The sequence below is a fragment of the Talpa europaea genome (genome assembly GCF_964194135.1).
Source record: "Talpa europaea genome assembly, chromosome: 10".
NCBI lineage: Eukaryota > Metazoa > Chordata > Mammalia > Eulipotyphla > Talpidae > Talpa > Talpa europaea.
Genome location: NC_140077.1, coordinates 9,055,136 through 9,078,400, shown reverse-complemented (window position 1 = coordinate 9,078,400; position 23,265 = coordinate 9,055,136). Strand labels below are relative to the sequence as shown.

Sequence of the window (23,265 nt, the reverse complement as noted above, 5' to 3'; positions counted from 1 at the left end):
CAGCCACTTAAACATTTATTCATTTCAAAACTCGATCTCAGGACATAATATTAAACATAAATACTTACTGTTTAAAGGAAGACATTCTTCTATTATACAGATTTCCTTCTTTTTATGCACACTCCACATACACCCCCACCACCCTGGGTAATGTGAAAGCTATTCCATTAAAAGCTCAATGAGGGTTTGCCCCCCATATAGAGGAAAAAAAAAGACACCAAACAATTATGACAAAGACTCTGAGTGAATCATAAGAAATGCCCTTCAATTGTAGAAGCATGACTAACATTTGAATGTGGTGATTGCTACAAAAGCAAAGTAAAACATTTTATATGTTTGATTCCAATATATATTGTCCTCTCCTTCCATCCCTAAAAAAAATACATTTGGAAGTGTTGTTGACTTTACTGTAATAGGCTCTATTCCTAATTAACATACTGTTGCTAGTGCTATTTAAAAATGAGGCCAAAAATATCTGAAAGTAGCATCCTTTCCATCATCACGACTTATCTTAATGTCAGGTAAAGAATAAGTATGTGTACACACATGGACTTACATGTCAAAACACAAAAACCCTCAAGTTTTACATTTTATTCCAATCCATACCACTTACATGTTCCTTCTTTGATGATAATGAATTTTGACTGATAAAATCTGATAAGAACCTAAGAATTAGCTAAATGTTTTATTACAAAGGGGGAAACAATCTTGCTTTTGAGAAAGTTAAAGAAGTCTTGGGAAAAAATAAATGACATTTAAGGCAAGCATTAAAGAATAATGTGAATTTGTCACATGGAAGATAAGGAACCTTGTCTTTCTGGCCTTCCCCACCCCCCCCACCCCCCGCCAAACTCTAGGCGTTCATTCATAACATCACAATTTATCACCGTTACTCGTCAGCTGTGTCCCTCCTGCAGGACTTTCATATACTTTTCTTTATATTCTGGGCACTCAGAAAGCATTCGACAAAAAGATTTCCCCTCAAAAAAGCTTTCCTCATAAACTCAGATTCTGACTATTTTCAAAGACATTGATTAAAAAAAAAACACATAAAATGATCCACAAATAGATTTTTCTTCAAAAGGGAAAACTGCAAAGAAAAGATCATTAAAACATTGGTCCACTCTCCTAAATCTACTCTTACCCTTGGAATGCATTTTGTCAGGAACTATATGCACACTCATGCACGTGTGTACACACACACACACAGAGTTGAGTATTTCTGACATAAGACTGATTGATACTTAACACTCAGTTTTGAAATAAAAACTGACAGGAGACAAAGGCAAATAATCCAGAAAACCATTAAGTCTGAGTTTGATAACTTGCTGTGGAAAATTAAGGAGCTAACATTGAAGCATTAAGAATAAAACTGGGACTTTTGTGGAAAAAGTAAATTTTTTTGGTCTTCTGACCAAACCTGGTCTTCTGACCCAGGTTTGAATGTAGATTCTGTCTCTCGTCTGTTGGAATCTGGGGAAGGCTCACATCAGCCCTGAGGTCCTATTCTCTGTGAAATGGGACTGTTTGGAGCATCAGACCAAATAGGGGAGTGGTTGTGCATAAGCCACAGTAGCTCCTCAATAAACAGCCTCTTCAGTAACTGCCTGCTCTGAGGGGCATCACACCCTCATGCCCAACACTTGTTTCAAAGGAGATCCCAACAAGGGTTCAAAAACATCTTCACCAGAGGAAGCACACCACTGTCTCCTCCCACTGGTGAGGTTTAAAATCTGGCAACAAAGACAGGCAGACTTCATGTGGGCATGTGGAAGAGAGGAACAACTTGGAATTTGGTTTTTTGCTCCCTCTTACTCATGAAAAATTTGTCCACGTCAAATCAGCTAGGGCCAAAGGAGTCTTGCTGTAGATTCCTGTCCTTGGCTGATGTAACTGACCTCCGTTTGGGACCACGAGGTGAGGCTGGCCATGTGTGTTTGCTGATGTGCTTACTGGTGTGGACTGAACAAAGCTCACCCTGCCAGGCACAAGAAAGTGCTTTGCCAGAGAAAATGGTGTTCTCCATTTACCACCTCCGGAACTAAAGCTGCTTTTACTCATTCTATGCTGCATAAAAGGCTTTTATTATATGCTTCCCTCCTTTGTAATACAGCCCCCCTTTTTGGGGAAAAATCTGCAGTAATAAGCCTGCTAGTCTTTTAACAGAAGATAAACAGGGTGCAGTGAACTTAAAACCACTCTACTTTGTTTTACCCAACCACACAGCATTCCATATTGCTTTCATTTCTTTTCTGCTCATTTCTATTAATAGTTATTTTTAAAGAATTAGAACAGAAGTAGGTCAATAATGCATATAGATGGTAACAAAAGTATCACTCATACTTGGTGTATAGAAACATGTAAACAGTTAATGGGCTAAGGTAATTTATAATTCTTCTTTTACCAAATGCATTTTACCTATAATTCCACTTGTATAGCAGATGGTTCACTTAAAAATCTCACTGTAGAAAGTGGCCCTCAGTTAAACAGCCATCATTACCACCGACAATAGACATTCACAGAACCTCCACGATTTTAGGGCTATGCCAGTCTGTAAGTAAATCAGGCTCAAAGAAGAAAAAAATATATATACTCTTCTGACATTACTACTCATGGTCTTCTGTACCCTTCTTTCTCATTCCCAGGAAGATACTGGTTTGTTTCCTTCCTCATATCTTCTAAGGTAAGGCAAAGAGTTCTCCTAAATTAACCCTTTTAACTTGTTTTGCTCTTCCCCTGTTGGGCCAGGCGCAGCTATGGAAGAAATTCAATTGACTCATAGCCTCTTGGCTCTTTCTTCTGGGGCTGGGAGAATTCTGGGCACCTTAGGGAAAGAAAGTCAAGCTATCTGATTTAAGCAACATCCACTAGTTTCACTTTGAAAATATGAGGTATCAGGGGCCTATCATTTAGGTACCACCTTCTCACCTGTTGGCATCCTTAGGACATCTATGATTTGGGCAGTGATGATGTTAGAATGAGGAATCTTGTCAATTTTCTGTGACCTTCTTACCATATTACAGGCACAGGCACCAGCCACCATGTAACATGGGTAATTTCATCACCCCCACCCACCACTCCCTCAATCACCTGATGATTTACAAATAAGCAAAGGGGTTAGTTACAAATAAGCAGTGGTATCTTAAAACTGGATGAAAAGTAATAATCTAAAAATCCATTATGATCAGCTTTGAACTAGAGTATATTACATTAATTCCACTAATCATTCCATAGTCACATAGGTGGCAAATATAAGTAAAATGTTAAATCAGATGCTGAAAGCATAATAATAAATATCCCCAAATGCATCATAAGTTTTAAAAAAAATTATCTCACTGCCAATTTTTATTACAGCTTATACTCTGAGATTTTGAAGGTGAGGTCTTATAATTAACAGCAATCATTGTCACTGTCCTTAATAACCACAAAGGGCCTGTTTTGTTGATTTTCCGCCATGGACACTATGTTTTGAAATATGCAGTTTATCAAAGTAGTTTCTAAAAGTAAATCTCACATCTAAAAACAATAATGGACAGTTCCCCAATCTCTCTCTACAGCTTTTTACATTCCACCCAGTCCCTCTACTTTTTTAACTTTACCCTTCTCTTCCATTTTCCCTCTATAAATTTAGAGGAAGTATATAATAAATAAATAAATAAATGTGTGTGTATATATATATATATGTGTGTATATATACACACCTGTGTATATATACACACACAAAAATATATATAAACAAATATTCAAATGGACATTTTCAGAAATAAATAGGTAAATATTTATCAAAAGTAATTAGAATTCAATTATTTAACAGTTAAAATATAAAACTGCCAGAGCTCTGAAAAATAGTTATCAGGCACCCCCATCTCCATGCTGGGTGTTGTTCAACTTCCAACATATTATTCATATTCTTAGAGGAAGCAAACACATGGAAGGCTTATGAAGGCATATGGGCTAAATCCCAATGACTAATTCCAAGGGGATCTCCCAAGAATCGAGTGTGTCTCAGTCCCAAAGGTAAATGTCTCAGGCCTTTAATTCCATCACTAGAATCCCAAATCTGACTGTTGGGAAAAAGTACCATTCTTGAGGGCTTAAGTTGTTTGGCCTGGTGCCTCACTGCACATTTAGCCCTGCAGCTAATCTCCCAGAGCAGCGCCCACTGTGACATGCCTGCTATTCTTCACCATCTGGAGCCTGGAGTTGATATTAGCTTGAACCACACATGCAGGAGAAAAGAAGGGGAAAAAAAAAACTCTCATTCGCATTTAACTGAAATTGGTGGCAGAACAATGCACCATGCCATCTCGGCTGTTACACATGTAAGAGAAGAAAAAAGGGCAAAGCACAAACCTTCTCCTTTGTTTTCTGGTTCTCTGCTCTAAGGTCTTCATATTCGCCTATTGCTGAAAGAAAAAGAAAGCAAGCAAAATTATAACACTATCGAAAGTTTACTGCAGGAAAATCTGGGAACCCAACTAGACCCACTGATGATTTACTAGGGTGGGGGTGGGGTGCAGAAGAAACCACAGGAAAAAAGGGCTTCTGCTTTGAAGAATAAAGGAGAAAAACAGAACATGGCAGATGTGAACAAACTAAGTGACTCTCGGTCCTCCCCAGGCCATGTGGGAGACCAAGAGCCACAACTGACCTGCGATAAGTCACTTCTCTGTGATGTACCCGGCACTTTGTCGTGTGGCAGGGGACAGGTGTGTGTTCCCAGAAATTAATTCCAGCACCACTACCCTGCGATGCTGTACTCAGAGATTTATTTTCAAAACCAGGAAATAAAACAGGTTTACATATTCAATATTATTACACCATCAACATGTCACACACCTGCTTTATCCACAGAGCAAAAAGGTCATGCTCTGAGCACACAGCTAAGAATAACACTTCAGGCAAGGTCTGCTGTCACCAAGGGTAACCAGATGCCAGTCAGATTCATTTCACCAAGTTGGAAAATTTGTGAACTGTTTTTGAAATATTTCCAATTATGTGAGATAAAAACAGCCGTTTTCTGGGCCTCCCCTGGTGGCGCAGGCGGTTGAGTGCTGTGCTGTGAAGGTGCCTGCAGCCTCTGCAGCGCGGGTTCGGTCCCGGCTGGCGGGTGGGCGAGAATCCCACATGGCGTGGCAGACCTCCCCTGCCTCGCCCACTGCTCCCCTCAGCAGTGTATTTCGTCAGTCTGCCTGTTCTGTTCCCTGCTCTGTCTCTGGTGGATCCTCTCACCCTCCCATGCATCTGGCCTGTACCCCGGTTCTTGTATGCATTAATAAATAAATCTTTAAAAAAGAAAAAAAAACTCTTTCTTAAAAAAAAAAAGCCGTTTTCTACTTAAAAGATTCTATTACAATAAAAATAGAGTGACCTGAATATCCATGTTCCTCTTTTAGCCAAAACCATTTTTATATCATCACTGCCAAGAATATGATATTCGGGCCATATCAGGCTGGACTAAAGGGAATGACCTGGGGTTGGCGAAGGCAGAACCTCTCAGGTGGGCCTAGTGACCACAGCCCCCTCCACCCCAACACCTGGGTTGGCACCAGAGAGTCAGGGATTCATTAGGTTGGATTTTCATACTTTTCCCATTTTAACCAGGATTTGTCTACAAAAAGCTCTGTTTTTCTTAGCAAAAAAAAAAACAAAAAAAGATAAACAGAGCTTCTTATTTTTATGAGTAATCTGAAGGTAGAAACAACAAATCTGAACCCAATGGCTTCAATAATATCCCAGATAATCTGGTCATTGATTTTAGAAGTGCATATAATTCTAACCACTGGAGCAGAGAACATGCCAAAAACAAGCCATTCACGTGGGAACGTGAATCCTGGTTTCCTCCACTTGTGATCCAAAGAGTTTCAAACAACTACTATGATGGCAGGACTGAACCTTAAAATCCAATTCATTTAATCTTTTTTTTTTCCCACATCTGATAAGAATTTTTATTGTGACATTATTGTCAGTTTTCATCACCTTTTTTCTTAAAGTTGTTGAAGGATCAGAATTTTAGCTTCTCTTTTTTTTTTTTTTTTTTTTTTTTACAATTGCAATCCCCCCATTCTGACCCCAATCCCTCTCCTCCCGCCCCCCACCCCCCAAAAACTGTCTCTGGTTTATAGTTTTTGTTGATTTTGATTTTCACTTTCTTATAGTTATTCATTTTCCTGGTCCCTTATTTAAGTATTCTAGATTCCTGCTATGAGTGAGACCATCCGGTATTTTTCTTTTTCTTTTTGGCTTATTTCACTGAGCATGATTGAAGTAACATTGATTTCTAACAGGGATATATAGCATTATAAACCGACATCTGTTTCCATTGTTCACAATACCACTGGCTGCTTCTACCTAATGTATCTTCTCCTTGCCCCAGCTCCTGCCCTGTAACCAGTATTAAAAAGTTCTTACAGTCTAAGAAGGGCTTGTTTCTTGTTTCTTTATCTTCCACAGAGGAGTGAAATCATATTGTTTCATGTATGTCTTTCTCCACCTGACTTATTTCACAAAGCATAATACCCTCTAGGTCCGCCCATGTGATTACAGGTGGCAGAATTTCATCTTTCATTTTTATACCCAAGTAGTATTGCATTGTGTATATATACCACATCGTCCTTTTCCAATCAGCTGCCAATGGGCACTCAGGCTGTTTCCATTACTTGAAGAATGCTGTGATTGGCAGGAGGGTACACATACCTTTTAGGATTAGTGTTTATGTATTGTTCAGATACCCAACTCAAATGAATAAATATTTGTAGGATTATACCACCAATGCCTAGAAGCCTTAGCCAATAGCACTCCAAGGCCATGTAAATAAAAATAAATGGACAATTTTATTGAATCCACACCCAAAAAGAATCCTTGAAAACTTGACAGCCCATAAAATAGCTAAATGTAATACATGCAAATATGTGGCTCTTTTAAAAATAATTACATTTGCAAAAGAAAATGTTGGCTCACAGAAGCCCTCTGAATATCGGCTCCTCTCAGGACTCACCACAAATCTCCCAACCAATGAGTATAAGTTGTCCTTGGTTCTGAAAAAAAATAATATGCCCCCCTCCTATTTTAACAGAAAGCAACAAAAACGAAGCAACGCTGGGTGACACATGGTTATGGCGCCGAACCTTATTGTTATATCTAATTTTTTTGGAAAATTAAACATCTATTATTGAGAGATTTTAATTTAGTTTACTTGACATTTTTAAGTATCAGTAGATGTTGAAAAATCAAAATTAATTTACATTCTGTTCTTGACCTGCTTTATGACATATAAAGCAAATAATAAAAACTTGTAAAATTATGATGTCATATGGACATTAAGAAGATTTTTTTTTTCTATTAGAAACAGGGGAAAATGGTTTTGAAGGCTTTTTTAAAATACCAATACTGTTTTTCTCTTATATAGTCAAAACAGTCCAGATGAAGCATTGCAGACTTCCAACTACTGGGTCTTTATGAAAGTGTTAAGAACACTTCACCTATTCATATCTTAATAGAAACCACAGAAAACATGCTTCTTGTGACTATGTGCAACTTAAAAATAATAAAGTCCAATACAGGAAAAGGGAAGAAAAAGTGTGAGAAGAATTAGACCATTTTGGGTTAAAGAACTAGACATAAGACCTAAAACCATAAAATATATAGAAGGAAATATTGGAGAAACACTACATGTCATGCACCTCAAAGACATCTTTACAGACATGTCACCCAAAGCATTGATAGTGAAGGCAAAGATAAACAGCTGGGACTACATCAAATTAAAGACCTTCTGCACAGCAAAAGAAACAATAACCAAAGCAAAGAGAAACCCCACCGACTGGGAGAAAATTTTTGCACACAGCACTAATGATAAAAGACTGATCACAAAAATCTATAAAAAGCTGATGAGACTCAACAAAAACAAAGAAAATAATCCAGTCAAAAAATGGGCAGAAGAGCTAAAAAGAAACTTCTCCAAAGAGGAAATGCAAATGGCCAACAGGCATATGAAAAAATGTTCAATGTCACTTGTAATCAGGGAAATGCAAATCAAAACTACCATGAGATACCATCTTACACCAGTGAGAATGGCACATATTTAAAAAACTAGCAACAACAAATGTTGGCGAGGGTGTGGAGAAAAAGGAACTCTCCTGCACTGTTGGTGGGAGTGCAAACTGATCCAACCACTATGGAGAGCTGTGTGGAGGTTCCTCAATCTACTGAAAATGGAGCTTCCATATGGCCCAGCAATTCCACTACTAGGAATCTACCCAAAAGACACAAAAATATTAATTTAAAAGGACACCTGCACCACTATGTTTATATCAGTACTATTTATAATAGCTAAGCTATGGAAACAACCCAAATGCCCAAAAACAGATGATTGGATCAAGAAGATGTGGTACATATACACCACGGAATATTACTCAGCGATCAAAAAAGATAAACACATGCAATTTGCAGCAACATGGATGGAGCTGGAAGGGATCATGCTCAGCGAAATAAGCCAGAAAGAAAAAGAAAAATACCGATGGTCTCTTACCCATAGCAGGAATTTAGAAAACCTAAATAAGAGACCAGAAAAAAGAATAACTATAAGAAAGAAAAAAAATCAAAATCAACAAGCAACTATAAACCAGAGACACACTAGAGGGAGTGGCGGGGAGAGGAAGGATAAGGGTCAAAATAAGGGGGGGGGGTGCAATTGTATGGGGACTATAACCTAGATGAAAATGCATACATTGTGCAAAAATGAAAAATGATGTAAGAATTATATAAAATAAAATATTAAAAAATACAATGAGGGCCTCCCCGGTGGCGCAGCGGTTGAGCGCTGGGTTGCGAAGCTGCACGCAGCTTTTGCAGCGCCGGATCGATCACCAGCCGCCGGGCGAGGGTCCCACATGGTCCCACATAGCGCGCAGACCTCTCCTGCTGCTCCCCTCAGCAGTGTAATTCGTCAGTCTGCCTGCTCTGCTCTCCCCTCTGGCTCTGGCGAATTCTCTCACCCTCCCGCGCTTCTGACTGTACTCAGTGCTTGTATAAAAAAATAAATAAATCTTTTTAAAAAAATCGATGTAGGAAAATAAATAAAAAAATTTAAAAAGAAAAAAAAGAATTAGACCATTTTATAGAGGGTAGGGGGGATATGACAGGATATAAAAGGAAATAAAACATTCATATATTTTTAAATCGTTGAGGTTAACCAAGTTTATTGCCCTAAACAATATTCATAACTTGTCTGTGTCTCTGTGTCTGTCTCTGTCTTTCTCTCTCTCACTCACACACACACACACACACACACACACACACACACACACACGGCTAAAACATATGTAACCCAATCTTCAACAAAACTGGCCAAACCTAAAATGGCCTACATTATTCAGTTTACTTCTCCTTTGGCAATGCTACAGTCACAGAGAAAGCCCTTTTTATTGTTTCAGAACTGGCTCATTGATTGAAAAAAATTTTAAGTGAGCTGCATACTGATTTGATGAGAGAGATACCCCAAAGCTTGAGTCAACCAATGCAAACTAAGAGATAAAGGCGACCAACTCTGTCCTATGGAAGATTCCCACCACTTGGGAAGGCTGCATCTCCTGGGTTCACAGATACAGTATAGACCACTGCGCTCTGAGGTCAGACAGTGCAGAACTAAGACGTGCAGCCTAATTCCAGGCAGAGAACTGACTCACCAGGAGACCACAGCAAGTTATTAAGTTGAGCCTCAGACTCCTCATCTAGAAAACAGGGCTAACTATATGTCTCTCATAGCATCAATATTAACAGTGAGTGAGCTACCATATAAAGAATGTGTAGTTGGGCTTCCCATTGGCGCAGTGGTTGAGCGCTGGGTTGTGAGGCTGCCCACAGCCTCTGCAGTGCTGGTTCGATCCCCGGCCACTGGACGAGGGTCCCACATGGCATGCAGACCTCTCCTGCCGCCCGCTGCTCCCCTCAGCAGTATACTTCTTCAGTCTGCCTGCTCTGCTCTCCCCTCTGGCTCTGGTGAATTCTCTCACCCTCCCTGTGCTTCTGACTGTACCCAGTGCTTGTATAAATAAATAAATAAATCTTTAAAAAAAAAAAAAGAATGTGTAGTTGTGGCCAAGTGTTTAATACCTACTTTGCCAATGGTTATATTACTGATACGGCAAAGTATCAGTATTATTATTACTGATAAATCAAATCGTGGGTGTATGACTGAAGACATGAGGCTGCTACCTAACACCCTCAGACTTGAGATTACTTTTGTCCACGTGGCCTGAAAAATGGCAGGACAAAAAATTTCTAAAACTCCAACAAATACAGGGAAGAGAAAGGGACTAAAGATAAACTGCTAAATTTAAAAAGAAAAAAAAAAAAGATGATGGCAAACAAGTAGGAGCATGTCTGAGAGCTGAACTTTCCAATCGTGGCTGCACATCAGATTCACTGGGGATTTTTTTAGTCATACAGATGCCCAGCCCCCTCTCCACCACCCCCAGCCCAAGATCCTGATTTAACCAGTCAAGGGTGGTGTTTGGGCATCACTATTTTCTTTTTCGAAGGGTCCATCTAAGGCAATTTCAATGTGCAGCCAAGGAAGGGAACCACCACATAACAGTCTAGAATGAAAGGAAGAAGATGGTGGAGAAATCAGGGGAATATCAGGACAGAGAACGTGTTCTAAGGATCATTCCAGTTCTCTAATTTCTAACTCCCTAATGCCAACAAAGGGAATGTACTTCCTAAGCTGCAAATTCTGATCTAGCCAGCTCTGGATGCAGCTGAGTGGTTGTTTCAGGAACAGGACAAGTAAAGTTCACAACCACAGGACAACAACCCCTCTGGCTTGGGTGAACAACATTCGAGGTTTACCTGGGACTTTTCTGGTTTTTGCACTATCCAGTGTCCCTGGAAACCAACTGGTTCCAGAAAGATTAATAATCATATCTCTAGAATTTGCTCCAGTATGTCCAGCCAATTCTTTCTTGACCTCCACTATCCAACTACATACAGAAGACTGCTTACATTTAAATTAAATAAAATTTAAAATTCAATTCTGGCTTGCACTAGCCACGTTTCAACTGCTTATCTGCTTCATGTGGCTGGTGGCTATTGCAAAGAGCATCCGATCACAGCAGAAAGTTCTCTGGATGATACTCTTCTGGACACCTCTGTCCAGATACCCAGCAAGTGCCTCAAACTCAACATGTTCGAGGGTGAACTTTCTTTCCCAACTCCGCTTCCCCAAAATCTCCTTTCTGTGTACAGGATCTCCTTTCGTTGGTGTCATGATCTAGTGAGTCCTCGAGCTAGTATTTCAGGGTCACCCTTAGCTCCCCACTTCCTCCCACCTTCAAAGGATCATGTTCACATCTCTTAAAAATATCTCTCCAGTCTGTCCTTCCTCTACTGCCAGTAGCTCTGCCCTCAAGAATGGCAAAAAACAGCCTTTACCCTCCCAAGTTGACCTGGAGGAGGGAGATGGCTTGCATAGCAACAAAGCAAGTTGGTTGTTTCGTTCTCTTGTTGAGCTTTCATCGCTTCTCGGCCTTTTGGCAAAGATCAAGTGAAAAGCCTCAGCTCACAACCTGGAGCCTCGCTTGCCCCCTTCTCAGAGCCACAACTCACTTCCACCATACTCCAAGCTTCTGAACCCTCTAAGACCTTTCATACCCAGATGCCTTTACAAATACTTTTCCATCTTCCTGCAAAGTCTTCCCCTTCCCACTGCCCATACCTCTTCCTTGTCAATGCAGCTCAACTATCATTTTTCTAAGAAACCCTCCCCCAAACACTGCGCAAAAATCTGCACTTGTATTTCTAATAAGCAACCACAGTACACTATCCATATACCTGTATTACAGTGTCTATATAGAACACAATAAATTATATATATGAGCATAAGTCTGTTTTCTTGTATTTCCTGCCATTCATTACTATATACCTTACACCCAGAAGAATAGCAAGCACAGAGCCAATGCCTATGTCAAATGAATGGCTGGTTTACATAAATCTGCAATGTAGAGTAATTAAGCTAAATATTAATATCACCACTTTGAAAATGCATAAGAAGTAAAACCCCACGGTAAGAAATACTGGAGGGCCTCCCCGGTGGTACAGCGGTTGAGCGCTGGGTTGCCAAGCTGCCCGCGGCCTCTGCGGCGCCGGTTCGATCCCCGGCTGCTCCCCGGCCACCGGAGGAGGATCCCACAGGGCACGCAGACCTCTCCCGCCGCCCGCTGCTCCCCTCAGCAGTGTACTTTGTCAATCTGGCTGCTCTGCTCCCCGCTTTGGCTCTAATGAATTCTCTCACCCTCCTGCGCTTCTGACTGTGCCCAGTGCATGTATAAACAAAACAAACAAACAAACAAATAAATAAATAAAACATGCCTCTATTAAAAAAAAAGATTATATAATAAAAAACTTAAAAAAAGAAATACTGGAGGCAGAATCAGTCTAAGGATTCCCAAAGTCATTCATGTAAAAAACACCACTGAATATTACTGTGTGTACTGTGCAAAAGCACTATAGTAGAGAGAATCCTCTGGGTTGAGAATCATGCCTTGACGGATCTAAACGCCCAGATGGAGCGCAATGCCTGACAATACAGTGGGCACGGGGCAGGTGTGTGTTAAAGGAAAGAAGACTGGCTCCGGGTCTTCACACGGAGCATCATGAGAAAGCGTTAGCTCTCCTCCTCCAACTGGGCACCTTCAGAGAGTCACCAACAATAGCCGGAAAAACATGGCCTCATGAGATCTTCCAATGTAGATTCTCACCTAGTGAGCCTGCATCTCTGAGACTCCTAAGGCCTGAAAGACCTCTTTCTCATGGGAATTTGAGGACAAGAGTCAGAACAGATAAAGTTCATTTAGGGCCTTAGGGTCTTCTTGCACACATCCCAAAAGAAAGTCGTGCTCTGAAAGTATGAGTAGAAAGGGAATTCATTCATACCTCACTTGTTAAATATAACACTAGAAAAGCTGGGGAAACACCGCTGGAGAATCTGATCAAAAAACAAAGATGACAGATTTCACATCTGAAAAGAAATTATGGCAAACCTGAAACTCACTCATTACTTGGTAGACTACAGTTCAGTGTCAATGAACTAAGGATGCTTACGAAGCGCTCTCAACAAACTATATTAATGACTTCACATTAACCAACATAAAGGAAAGAATGTGAATAACTTTAAGAGACATATATACCCTCCCGGCACAGTAACAGGAAGTTCATGACCCATGGACCCTTCAGCGGGAACAAATGTCCTTCACCCTGGGAAGGCAACAGTAGCTATTGTTGGGGGGAGGGGAGCAAATTGGGGGGGAGGGAAACTAGCTAAAATGTACAACACCATCCCTGATGTCATCTGTATATTTGCATTCAGAATCCATTTTGGAGGTGGCTAGACAACTGGCTTTGGAATGATTTGCGATTCCTTGGATTATGCAAAGAAAAATGAACATATACTTGTAAGACATGGCCTGTATAAGAAAAAGACCTCAACAAAACAGTGAAGGAAACACAAGAACAGAATGAAGAAAGTCAGCTGGGCTGCAAAAGCCAATGTCAGTGCTGGCAAAAGGTGAGCTGGGGGGGCCTCCCTGGTGGCGCAAGGGGTTAAGATGCAGCACTATGAAGCCATTGCAGCCACTGCAGCAAGAGTTCGATCCCCTGACAGGGAGCTGACCCACAAAGCGCAGCAGACCCCTCCTATCTCACCCGCTGCTCTTATCAGCAGTGTATTTCAGTAGATCTGCCTGTTCTGCCCGCCACTGTCTCTGGTGAATACTCTCACCCTGCCACACAGACACTTCTGGCCTGTACCCCAGTTCTTGTATGCAGAAATAAATAAATCTTAAAAAAAAAAAAAAGGTGAGCTGGAGATTGGAGAGCAGCAGTAAAAATGCTCATCAGTAGTAAAATGGACAAACTGAGGAGCATGCATACAAGGGATTATTAGTCAGTGATACAAAAAAACAAATGAACCACCTACCAAGTCACAAAAAGACATGGAGGAACTTTACATGCATATTGTCAACTGAAAGAAGCCAATCTAAAAAGGCTATGTACTAAACATTTTGGTTTTTTTGTTTTTTTTTTTTTATAAATTTTTTTTAAAGTGGCATGTTTTATTTATTTATTTGTTTGTTTGTTTGTTTTGTTTATACAAGCACTGGGTACAGTCAGAAGCGCGGGAGGGTGAGAGAATTCACCAGAGCCAGAGCGGGGAGCAGAGCAGGCAGAAGGACCGAAGTACACTGCTGAGGGGAGCAGCGGGCAGCAGGAGAGGTCTACGCGCCATGTGGGACCCTCGCCGGGTGGCCGGGGAACAGCCAGGGATAGAACCTGCACCACAGAGGCCGCGGGCAGCTTCGCAACCCAGCGCTCAACCGCTGCGCCACAGGGGAGGCCCGCCCCGTACTATACATTTTGAATGATAATGACATTTGGAAAGGTAAAAGTATGGCACCCATAAAATGATTAGTGGTTGTCAGCCTTTCAGGGATAAGGAGGGAACGATGAAGAAGTAGAGCAGAAGTTTTCGGAAGAGTGAATCTAGTCTGTGTGATAATGTAATGGGTGGATACACGTCACACATTTGTAAAAACCCATGGCATATGCAGTATAAAGAGCGAACCCTGATGTATACTATGATCAATCGTCAAGTGATTAGGATTCTAATATTCTATAATTCTATGATTATTCTATAAAATATTCTAAAAATATTCTATAATTTAATCCATTGCACCATATAAAAATTTCAGAACTCATGTTTTAGTGTTTAAGGTGCTGAGTCAGCACGATACACAAAAACACACACACACACACACACACACACACACACCCATGTTGTTTCTACATTAACCAAAGCCTGGCTATGCAATGAAATAAAATATACAGCACAAAAGTGGAATAAAATATACAGAAATATACAGCACAAAAATGCTTAAAATACACATCTTTTTGGTTCCAACAACATTCCACTTGTCGAAATTTTTCTGCAACTTAACCTATAGGTATATTATACAAGGATAAGAACATCATCGCTACTTTAATGAACTTTAACCTGATAAACTTTAGATTCTAACAAAATTGCAAAGATAGTACGGAGTTCACCTATGCCCTATACCCAGTTACCCCCTATTATTAGCATCTTACATTAGTATAGCACATTTATTACAATTAATGGTCCAATATTGACATGGTATTATGAACTAGAATTCATACTTTATTCCTCTTTCCTTTTTTTTAACCTGATATTATTTTGTTTCAAGATCCAATCCAGATACCGCATTACATTGACTTGTCATGTCTCCTTGGGTACCTATTGGCTGTGACGGTTTCTCAGACTTTCCTAGTTTTTGATAGCTTTGAGAATTTTGAGAGTACTGGTCAGGTGCTTTTCAGAATGTCCCTCAAGTAAGATTCAGATGATGTCCTCGGGATTAGACTGGGGCTCTAAGCTTTCATGGATAAAGTCAGCAGGAATCCAATCACTGTTGAAGTTGACCTTCATCAGCTGTTGGGGTACTGTCTGTCAGGCTTCCCCGCCATGAAGTTACTCTTTCCCCTCCCTTCCATAACTGTGCACTTTAGTTTTCTTCCAAATTATGTTTATTGAGGTCAAGTAGGTTTACATCTTTGTAGCTGTTCCAGGGGTTATAGGTTCGAGCCTCGACAAATGCCTACTTTCTCACCCTGCCACCACCAGTGCCCCAAACATCTCCACCATGTTCCATTCCCTCACCTTCTCTAGAACGCTATGAATTCTATGATGTATATCAAGTGATACATATGTGCACATACACAATTTCTGGAAAGAAGTTATCACACAAGTCCAACAGTACCTAACTGTTATGGAAATGTATTGTCTTTTCATTTATTTATAAACACGTAAGCAAGTAAGTAAGGACCTATGTGTCCGGGTTGGTTGGCCCCTGGACCACACTTGGAAAATTTGTGGTTAAAGCCAAGTTCGCACTTGACACCAAGGCAACCACTGAGTCAATAACTCCTTCCTATTCACTGACTTCATATGGCTCCAAATTGACAAAGCGCCAGCTTTTCCAGACTGATAAGGTCGTTGTGATATGCAATAGTTTCAGTCCCTTTTGTTAAAAATAATGTTCTAGCAATTTTCTAACCTGGAAGTCAAAGGAACACTGGAAACTTTCTGAAATTACATACTCAACTCTTGGTTTATTTGTTGGCCATGTCCCAAACTAGGCCAAATTAGAGACTCTTACTGGAATTCACGTGCCTACCACAGTTGCTAGATTAGGAACTCCTCACCAGCGGGGACAAGGTTTTATTACTTCTATATTTCTGCTGCCTAGCACAGTGCCTGGCTATGAATATTCAATGTGTGTGGGTTGAATGAATTGTAAAGGAAATCAAGTACCTTAAACAAATGCTGAACTATGTCTATCATTTTCCAACAGAATTCTAGAGAGGGAGCAAATTGTATGATGTTTTGTAAGGGAAATGTCCACTTTGGTAGCTACGAAATATGCGTCGGAAATAGTACCCCAAGTTGCCATTTCTCCATGCATTAAAGATGTCAATCAGTCCAATAAAATAAAGGCCCCAAAAAGACAAAAGGAGAATTACCTCATTACCTCAACATCTGCTTGAACATAAGCAATCACACACTAGCTAATTTTTTTTAAAGGGACATAATATAACTTTCGAGAAAGACATAATATAGCTAATTATACCATTCACTAGAAGGGAACATACAATGTTTTGAAGTAATTCAGAAGTGGGTGTGATTTATAAGACATAGAGCTTAGGGAATGGTAAGTATAAATTAGAGATTGTTCATATTATGACAGACTCCGTCATTACATTTCACAACTTTTGTCAAAGGCAACCTTATTCACCACACCACTGAAGGCTTCACATTAGGGAAGGCTGCTGTCAGCTCTGGCAGTTAGAGTAGATAGGAATATTCTTTCTGAACCCCCTCCGAGGGAATGGGTTCCAAAGTGAGACTTAAAACTCACTAAGGAAAGACCCATAGGATGAATCCTAAATGGCCAATCATCACGTAAAAAGATTTCAAACCTTACCAGCAACCAGACATCCAAATTTTTAAAAAGGTGCCATTTTTGTTAAGCAGACTTGCGAAAACTAACAAACTATCAGGCTATGGAAATGCGTGAAACTGCCAGTGGTCAACACTGACCAGTGTGTGGGAAGTGGGCACTGCTCGGGAGAATGTGAACTGGCACAACCGCCGTCGGGAGTAATTTGGCAAAGTCTAGCAAAACGACATGCCCTTCTAATCCAACAGTTCCATTTGTAAGTGTCTACCCTAGAAAAAAATAACTGGAATTGTACAAATTTATGTGTATGATGACTTGATTAATGACTGTCCACTCTACTAGACCATAAATTGGGTGAGAACAAGGACTTGTTTGATTTACTATCTATGCCCCTCATGCCTGCCTAACACATGGATCTCATCTATGGTAGATACTTGGTAAGTATTTGTTAAAGGAATAAATGACTCAGTTCATTCAGCATTTAAAAAGGAAAATAGAGTATTTCATTGATGATGGGTTTTCTTGTTCATCTTAAATAGAGCAATGAAATTATCCACAATATTAACAGGTAGTTAAAAGTACTGTTTATCTTCAAATATAAATCATAAACACCCTCAGGTTACAAAAGTCATTTGTTATCACAATCTGTGATCCAATAAGAAAAAAATACCCTGGTTTTGAGAGATATAATAATCAAACTGTGGGCTAAAGAAAAATCCCAACACCTGTATAACTAAACCAACTATTCCTGGAAAAAACTTTTTTAAAAAAAATCCCAGAGTCTGTTTTATTACCTTTGATATGCCCACAGGCAAGGGACTAGATGGTCTAAAGATTCCAACGCCATGAGTGTGTCTTCCAATACAATATGGAAAGAACCAAACGTGTAGAAATGCTTCCCTTTTCTCATATTTCAAATCCAACAAAGAGACAGAGAATGTTCCCAAAATCAAATTTAAACAACTTTTTGTGGGTAATCTGCACTGTTAATCTAACCTTGAAATTATGTAGAGTAAAAAAAAATGAAATGTTTTGTTTATCATTATTTGAAAACTTGCCGTTCATCAAAAAAAAAGAAAGAAAGAAAGAAAGAAATGTGGTGTCCATGACAGACATTCCCATTAGTGGAAGGTCCAATAGTCTAGAATGTGATTAAGTGCCTTTACGTTATTGGTAAGGGGGTTAGAAAGCCTACTCAAATACCGATGAAATTCAGCCCCTAGGTAAAGCACTTGAGATATCCCATGGGAAAACTTTCCCCACCCACTAGAGTCACAGATGTTTGTGCTTATGACTTTAGGCTAATGGAGGACAGGCATGGAAGATACCAGGAAGGCAAAGGCCACTAGCATTTATGCAACACCAGAAGATGCTAGATACCACAGAAGAATGTGGTATGTCCATTTCAGGGAGATTAATATTCCCCCCAGGTCAAACACTTAGTAAACAATAGTGTTGAGATATGTTCCCAGGAGGATGAGGGATCCAGTGTCCTTACCAATGGTATCAGTTTGTGGCTTCAAGCAAGAGGTTACAGTCCTGGACAGGACCCCGGGAAATCACAGGGTTTAGCCCCCGCCTTTAGTCAGGTAAGGCTTTACTATTACCTTTACCATTTTTTTACTATTACCTTTACCTTTATTTTCTTGAGCATAACAAGACCTTTGGAAGGGAAGTGGTTCTTGCAAGTTCACAGAACTGATCAGTCCAGACATGAGAAGTGAAAGAATTGGAACAGAACACCAGAGCCACAGAGCCCAGAGCAGGGCCCCTTCCTCCATGTGGACGTGTCAGCAAGTTATTCAGCAAAGCACATGTCCCTGCACATTTCTACTTCCTAAATCTATGGCTCCTCTCTTGATGCATAAGCTCAAGCTACCCTCCTCAGAGCAGCAACACTATTTTCAAATGCAAAATGTTAGGTTCACATTTGACCCGGAATCTCATCAGAAGTGTGGTCCGCGATGAAAATGCTCTATGAAAACAGTCCTTTATGGAGGGGTGATTTCCAGTGCCCGGGTGGCATAGGAATGCATATCCACGGCCTGGCTTTCCTGTGGACTAGAGCCAAGCCTTAACTCAGGAAACCCAACACAGGCCGGGTGTTGACTCACTGACTAATAAATTGCTAAAAATGGGAAGTGCTAAAACACATCAGGCCTGAAAATCCTAGCTGGGTAAGGAAAGAAGTAGACCACCCCAGAATGAAAGGCTGGGAAGGCTGGGAAGCAGCAGAGCGGGCCTTGCAGCGCCACGGTGCCAGGGTGGGGCCAAGGCGGGGAGCAAGGCCAGCGCAGCCGACCACGGATCACGCCGCGGGCGCCCAGATATCCAGCCCCACCTGCTCCTCCGGGGTGCCAGGGGGTGGGCAGCGACCGCGGGCCCTCGTCCGCGCCAGACCCTGGTGCTTCCACCTCCGCTCGCCAGCTGAGGCCCCGGCGGGTATCGCGCCGGCACCGCGGGGCCGACTCCCCGGGGCACCCGCCGGTTACCCGCGGCCCGGGCTCCCCGGTGCGCGCGGGCTTCTCCCCCGCGGCAGCGCTACCGGGCCCCCCACGGCGTCGCCCCCCTCCCTCCCCGCGCCCCCCGGCCCCGACCAGCGCCCCGGAGCCGTCCCCGCCCGCGGGCCCCGGCCGCCCGCACCTGGCGCGGCGCGCCCGCCTACCTTGCTCCTTGAGGCTGGTGATGAGCTGCAGCTGCTTCTCCTCGTCCGAGCTGTTCATTTTAGCAGGTGGGGCCGGGAATGAAAGGAAAGGAGGGAGCGACGAGGGGTGCAGGGGGGAGGGGGAAGAAGCAGCAAGATGCCGGGGCGTGCGCCGGGCTCCCCGGAAGTGGGGTGTGCGCCCGCTCCTCCCCCGCCGGCGCCGAGCGCGCGAGTGAGCTCAGCCCGGCACCTCCGGGCCCGCCGCCTCACCTGCCGGGGGCGGGTCACCTGGGGAGGAGGGGCCGGCTGGGGGCGCGGGAGGCGCCGCGCGTGCTCCCGGCTGCGGCGGCCGCGCGCTTCCCCGGGCCGGCGCCGCGGGAGGGCGCAGGGACCCGCGGGATGAGCTTTGGCTGGCGTCTGCACCCCTTTCTTCGCCTCCACCCCTACGACACCCAGGCGCGTAATCAGCAGAAAATCGGCCCTGGTTCTGCAACGTCTTGGGAACCCCACTTTGAGCGCAGCTGTACCGCGGACGCGATGCGTAATAGCGCCCAGGCGTCTCCCCGGTTTTCACATAGGGGACTCTGGGGTGCGGGGGCAAATCTAGGTGATCGCGGGGGCAGGCTGAGTTGGGGTGCACTTGGCACCTGCAACCGCAGACTGACACTCCAGCAGCGCGCGGGGTGAGTTAGCGCGCGGGGAGCAAAGGAGGGCGTGGTCCGGCTTTCCAGGGTCCGAGCGGGCGTCCCCCGGCCCAGCCCCTTGCGGGGCGCCTCTGCGCGCGGCCCCTGCAGCCCCGGGATCGCCGGGCCCGGGCGCGTCTGGCTCGCACTCGCAGGCCCTTCTTGAAGGAGCTGCCGCTGCAGCCGGACAGAGGGAAGCCCAAAGGGAAGCATTTGTCCCACTGCACGGCTCTCGGTATTGTGGGAAGCCTGCTCTGGCTTACACCCTGACCAGAGGAGAGGCGGCCAGTCCTCCAGATTTCAAAATGGCTCTTTCCAGTCCCCAGTTGCTGGTTAGCCATTGGTTGAGTGTGCTGACCTCTTTGAACTTCATGTCAAGAATGGGAATAATGCTAATGCCCACTTCCCAGGGGGAGTTATAAGGGTGAAGGGGGGAGAGGAAGATATACTAAATACCAAATCCAGAATTTCGCACACAATAGGTGTTCTTTTTTTAAATTAAAATTACAGGTCTGTGAAAAAAGGGGTTGTGGATGCTAATTATAATCTAAAGCAGGCGCAGTTCCTGCACACTGATCATTAGGCATCCCAAATAAGTCCAAATTGAATTACTCACGGAACTTCTTGTTTTTTTTTTTCTCAATACAGCACAGCTCTTAGTGTGGGACTAAACCCGCAGAGCGCTTTCCTCCTTCCTCGCTTGCTTTTTTTTTATGCAAATACCCAACTCCATTTACTGAGTGGGTCTCCCCATGACAGAGGGGGAGGGAAGCTGGAATCTGGGTTTATGCTGAAACTGTTATCTAATACTGCTTACCAAATATTAGCTTAAAGCCAACTTTGGGGAAAAAATGACAACCTTCTCTTCCTCAAAAAGGTGATACAATATTTTAGCATGGGTGACCTAGTAACGGAATGATCTAGAAGGGCAGCAGGGAATTTTTAAATAGAGTGAATTAAAATGTTGAATCTCTAAGAACAATTCTGGGAGTTTTATTACTCAAACCTTTCCCTAGTTTTTCACAAGATAGCCTGAAATAATTGCAGAGCAGCTACCATAAAGATACCAGAGAGAGAAACACATGACCTTTGCTGTGAGATTATATCATAATCCTTAGAGTTTAAAGATGACCCAGGTTTCAATTACATGAACATGAGTGATATATTCTTTCCTTGTGTAAAGCAAAATTTTTTTTTTCAGAAAAAAGAAATTTATATGAAAATATTGTAAATGTCCTGGGATGCCCACCCCCGTCCCTGGTCAAGCGGGCAAGAGCAGAGTCACCTGCACAGGCTTAGAGCAGTTTTATCATGTTCTGTGAAGAGCCATGCAGGAATCTGATGCCTGCGGGTAACCCAACCTTTCACCCTTTACTGATGATCCAGAAGGCAGCTAAAGATGACTTAAACAATGAATACATAGCATTTGTGTCTCCACAATACATTCTTTAGAAGTCAGGAATATGATTAAACCTCAATTTTTGCCCTCCTCTGCACATAGACAGCATGGACACTTCTTTAGGTGGAGATATGGAATAGGAAAATGTCAACCTGAAAACAAAACCAGAAGCTCCCTGTCAAGAGTCATTTTTTACAGTGACTCTCTCTTCATTTTCTTCTACATGCATGCTACTCTGTAACAAGATATATAAAATGAAGTCAAAGATGTGATTGCTGGGGCAGTTCTCGCAGAGTAAAATCTGTGGGACTATTTTTCCAGTTTCTGATCCTCACTTTGATTATCTAATGAAGACCTCAACTAACAATCATGGAGGCTTTAATTTCAACGAACCGGGTAACAAATTGTGATCATCTTGTTTTTGTCCAGAAACCAGGAAACCTGTTAAACCTGGTCAGTCACCCTGACTATTGGGCAATACCCCAGAGGCATCCTCCAAATCTAAATAGTCAGAAATATTTTCTCATAATCATATGTGGTCAGCGTGTCCATTAAATACCTGAATTTACTCACAAAGTTCCATTTTTTAAGTGGAACTTATAATCATACAGTAATTAGGTAATACTTTTGGACATTAAGATGAGGTCAATTACCAAATCTATAGTGAAACTGAGTGCTTTGGTTCCACACTGAATCTATAGTCCCCTGAAATTAATCCTGTTTACTTTCTTTGAAATTAAACTAGCCTTCTGAAATACAATATGGTATTATCTTGAGGGCACAGAATGAATTATTAGGATGGCTATTAGAGCCAATTATCGGAATTCAGGTCTCCGATTTCCCATTACAATATGGTTTATTTATATGCTATGAATATTGATGGAAAGGATAGAAGTGATATAATTAGTTTTGTTCTGCTTAATAATGCACACAGGGATTTATATTTCAGGTATAGCATTGGATTTTTAACCTCCAAATAACACGTGATTAAAAACCTTTAAAAATATGAGTGTGTGTGTGTGTGTGTATACACAGAGAGGGAGAAAACACACACAGAAGGGGAGAAAAGGACTTTAAGAAATGAATTGAGGGCCTCCCTTGGTGGCGCAGGAGTTGAGCACTGGACTGCGAAGGTGCCCGCAGCCTCTGCAGCTCAGGTTCAATCCCCGGCCGCTGGCGAGGGTCCCACATGGCACGCAGACCTCTCCTGCCGCGCCCACTACTCCCCTCAGCAGTGTACTTCATCAGTCTGCCTGTTCTGTTCCCTGCTCTGGCTCTGGTGAATCCTCTTACCCTCCCGCACTTCTGACTGTACCCAGTGCTTGTATAAATAAGATAAATCTAAAAAGAAAAAAAAGAAATGAATTGAAAGGATATGTACCAAACTTGGGATAATGGCTACCTCTAAAGAAGAAAGTAGAGAACCAGTCCAAGGCCTAGTTAGGTAGAGTGGGAGACAGCAGTGGTCAAAAGGAATTTCTCTTTGGTGGTGTGTTATTAGGAAGTTAAAGT

The 23,265-nt window shown here is 42.2% G+C and overlaps 1 protein-coding gene across 1 annotated transcript in view; it reads right to left on the bottom strand.

The window, feature by feature from the left end:
* The window catches only part of SHTN1 (shootin 1), a gene marked incomplete at both ends in the record, with an annotated part of 92,444 nt that extends 72,694 nt beyond the window's left edge, over positions 1 to 19,750 (bottom strand). Inside the window, 2 exons of the mRNA XM_084245244.1 lie at positions 4,354 to 4,406; positions 19,693 to 19,750. Of these exons, the coding sequence (XP_084101370.1) occupies positions 4,354 to 4,406; positions 19,693 to 19,750 (111 nt within the window). The remainder of the gene's footprint in view (positions 1 to 4,353; positions 4,407 to 19,692) is intronic.
* Between the last annotated feature and the right edge of the window lie 3,515 nt (positions 19,751 to 23,265).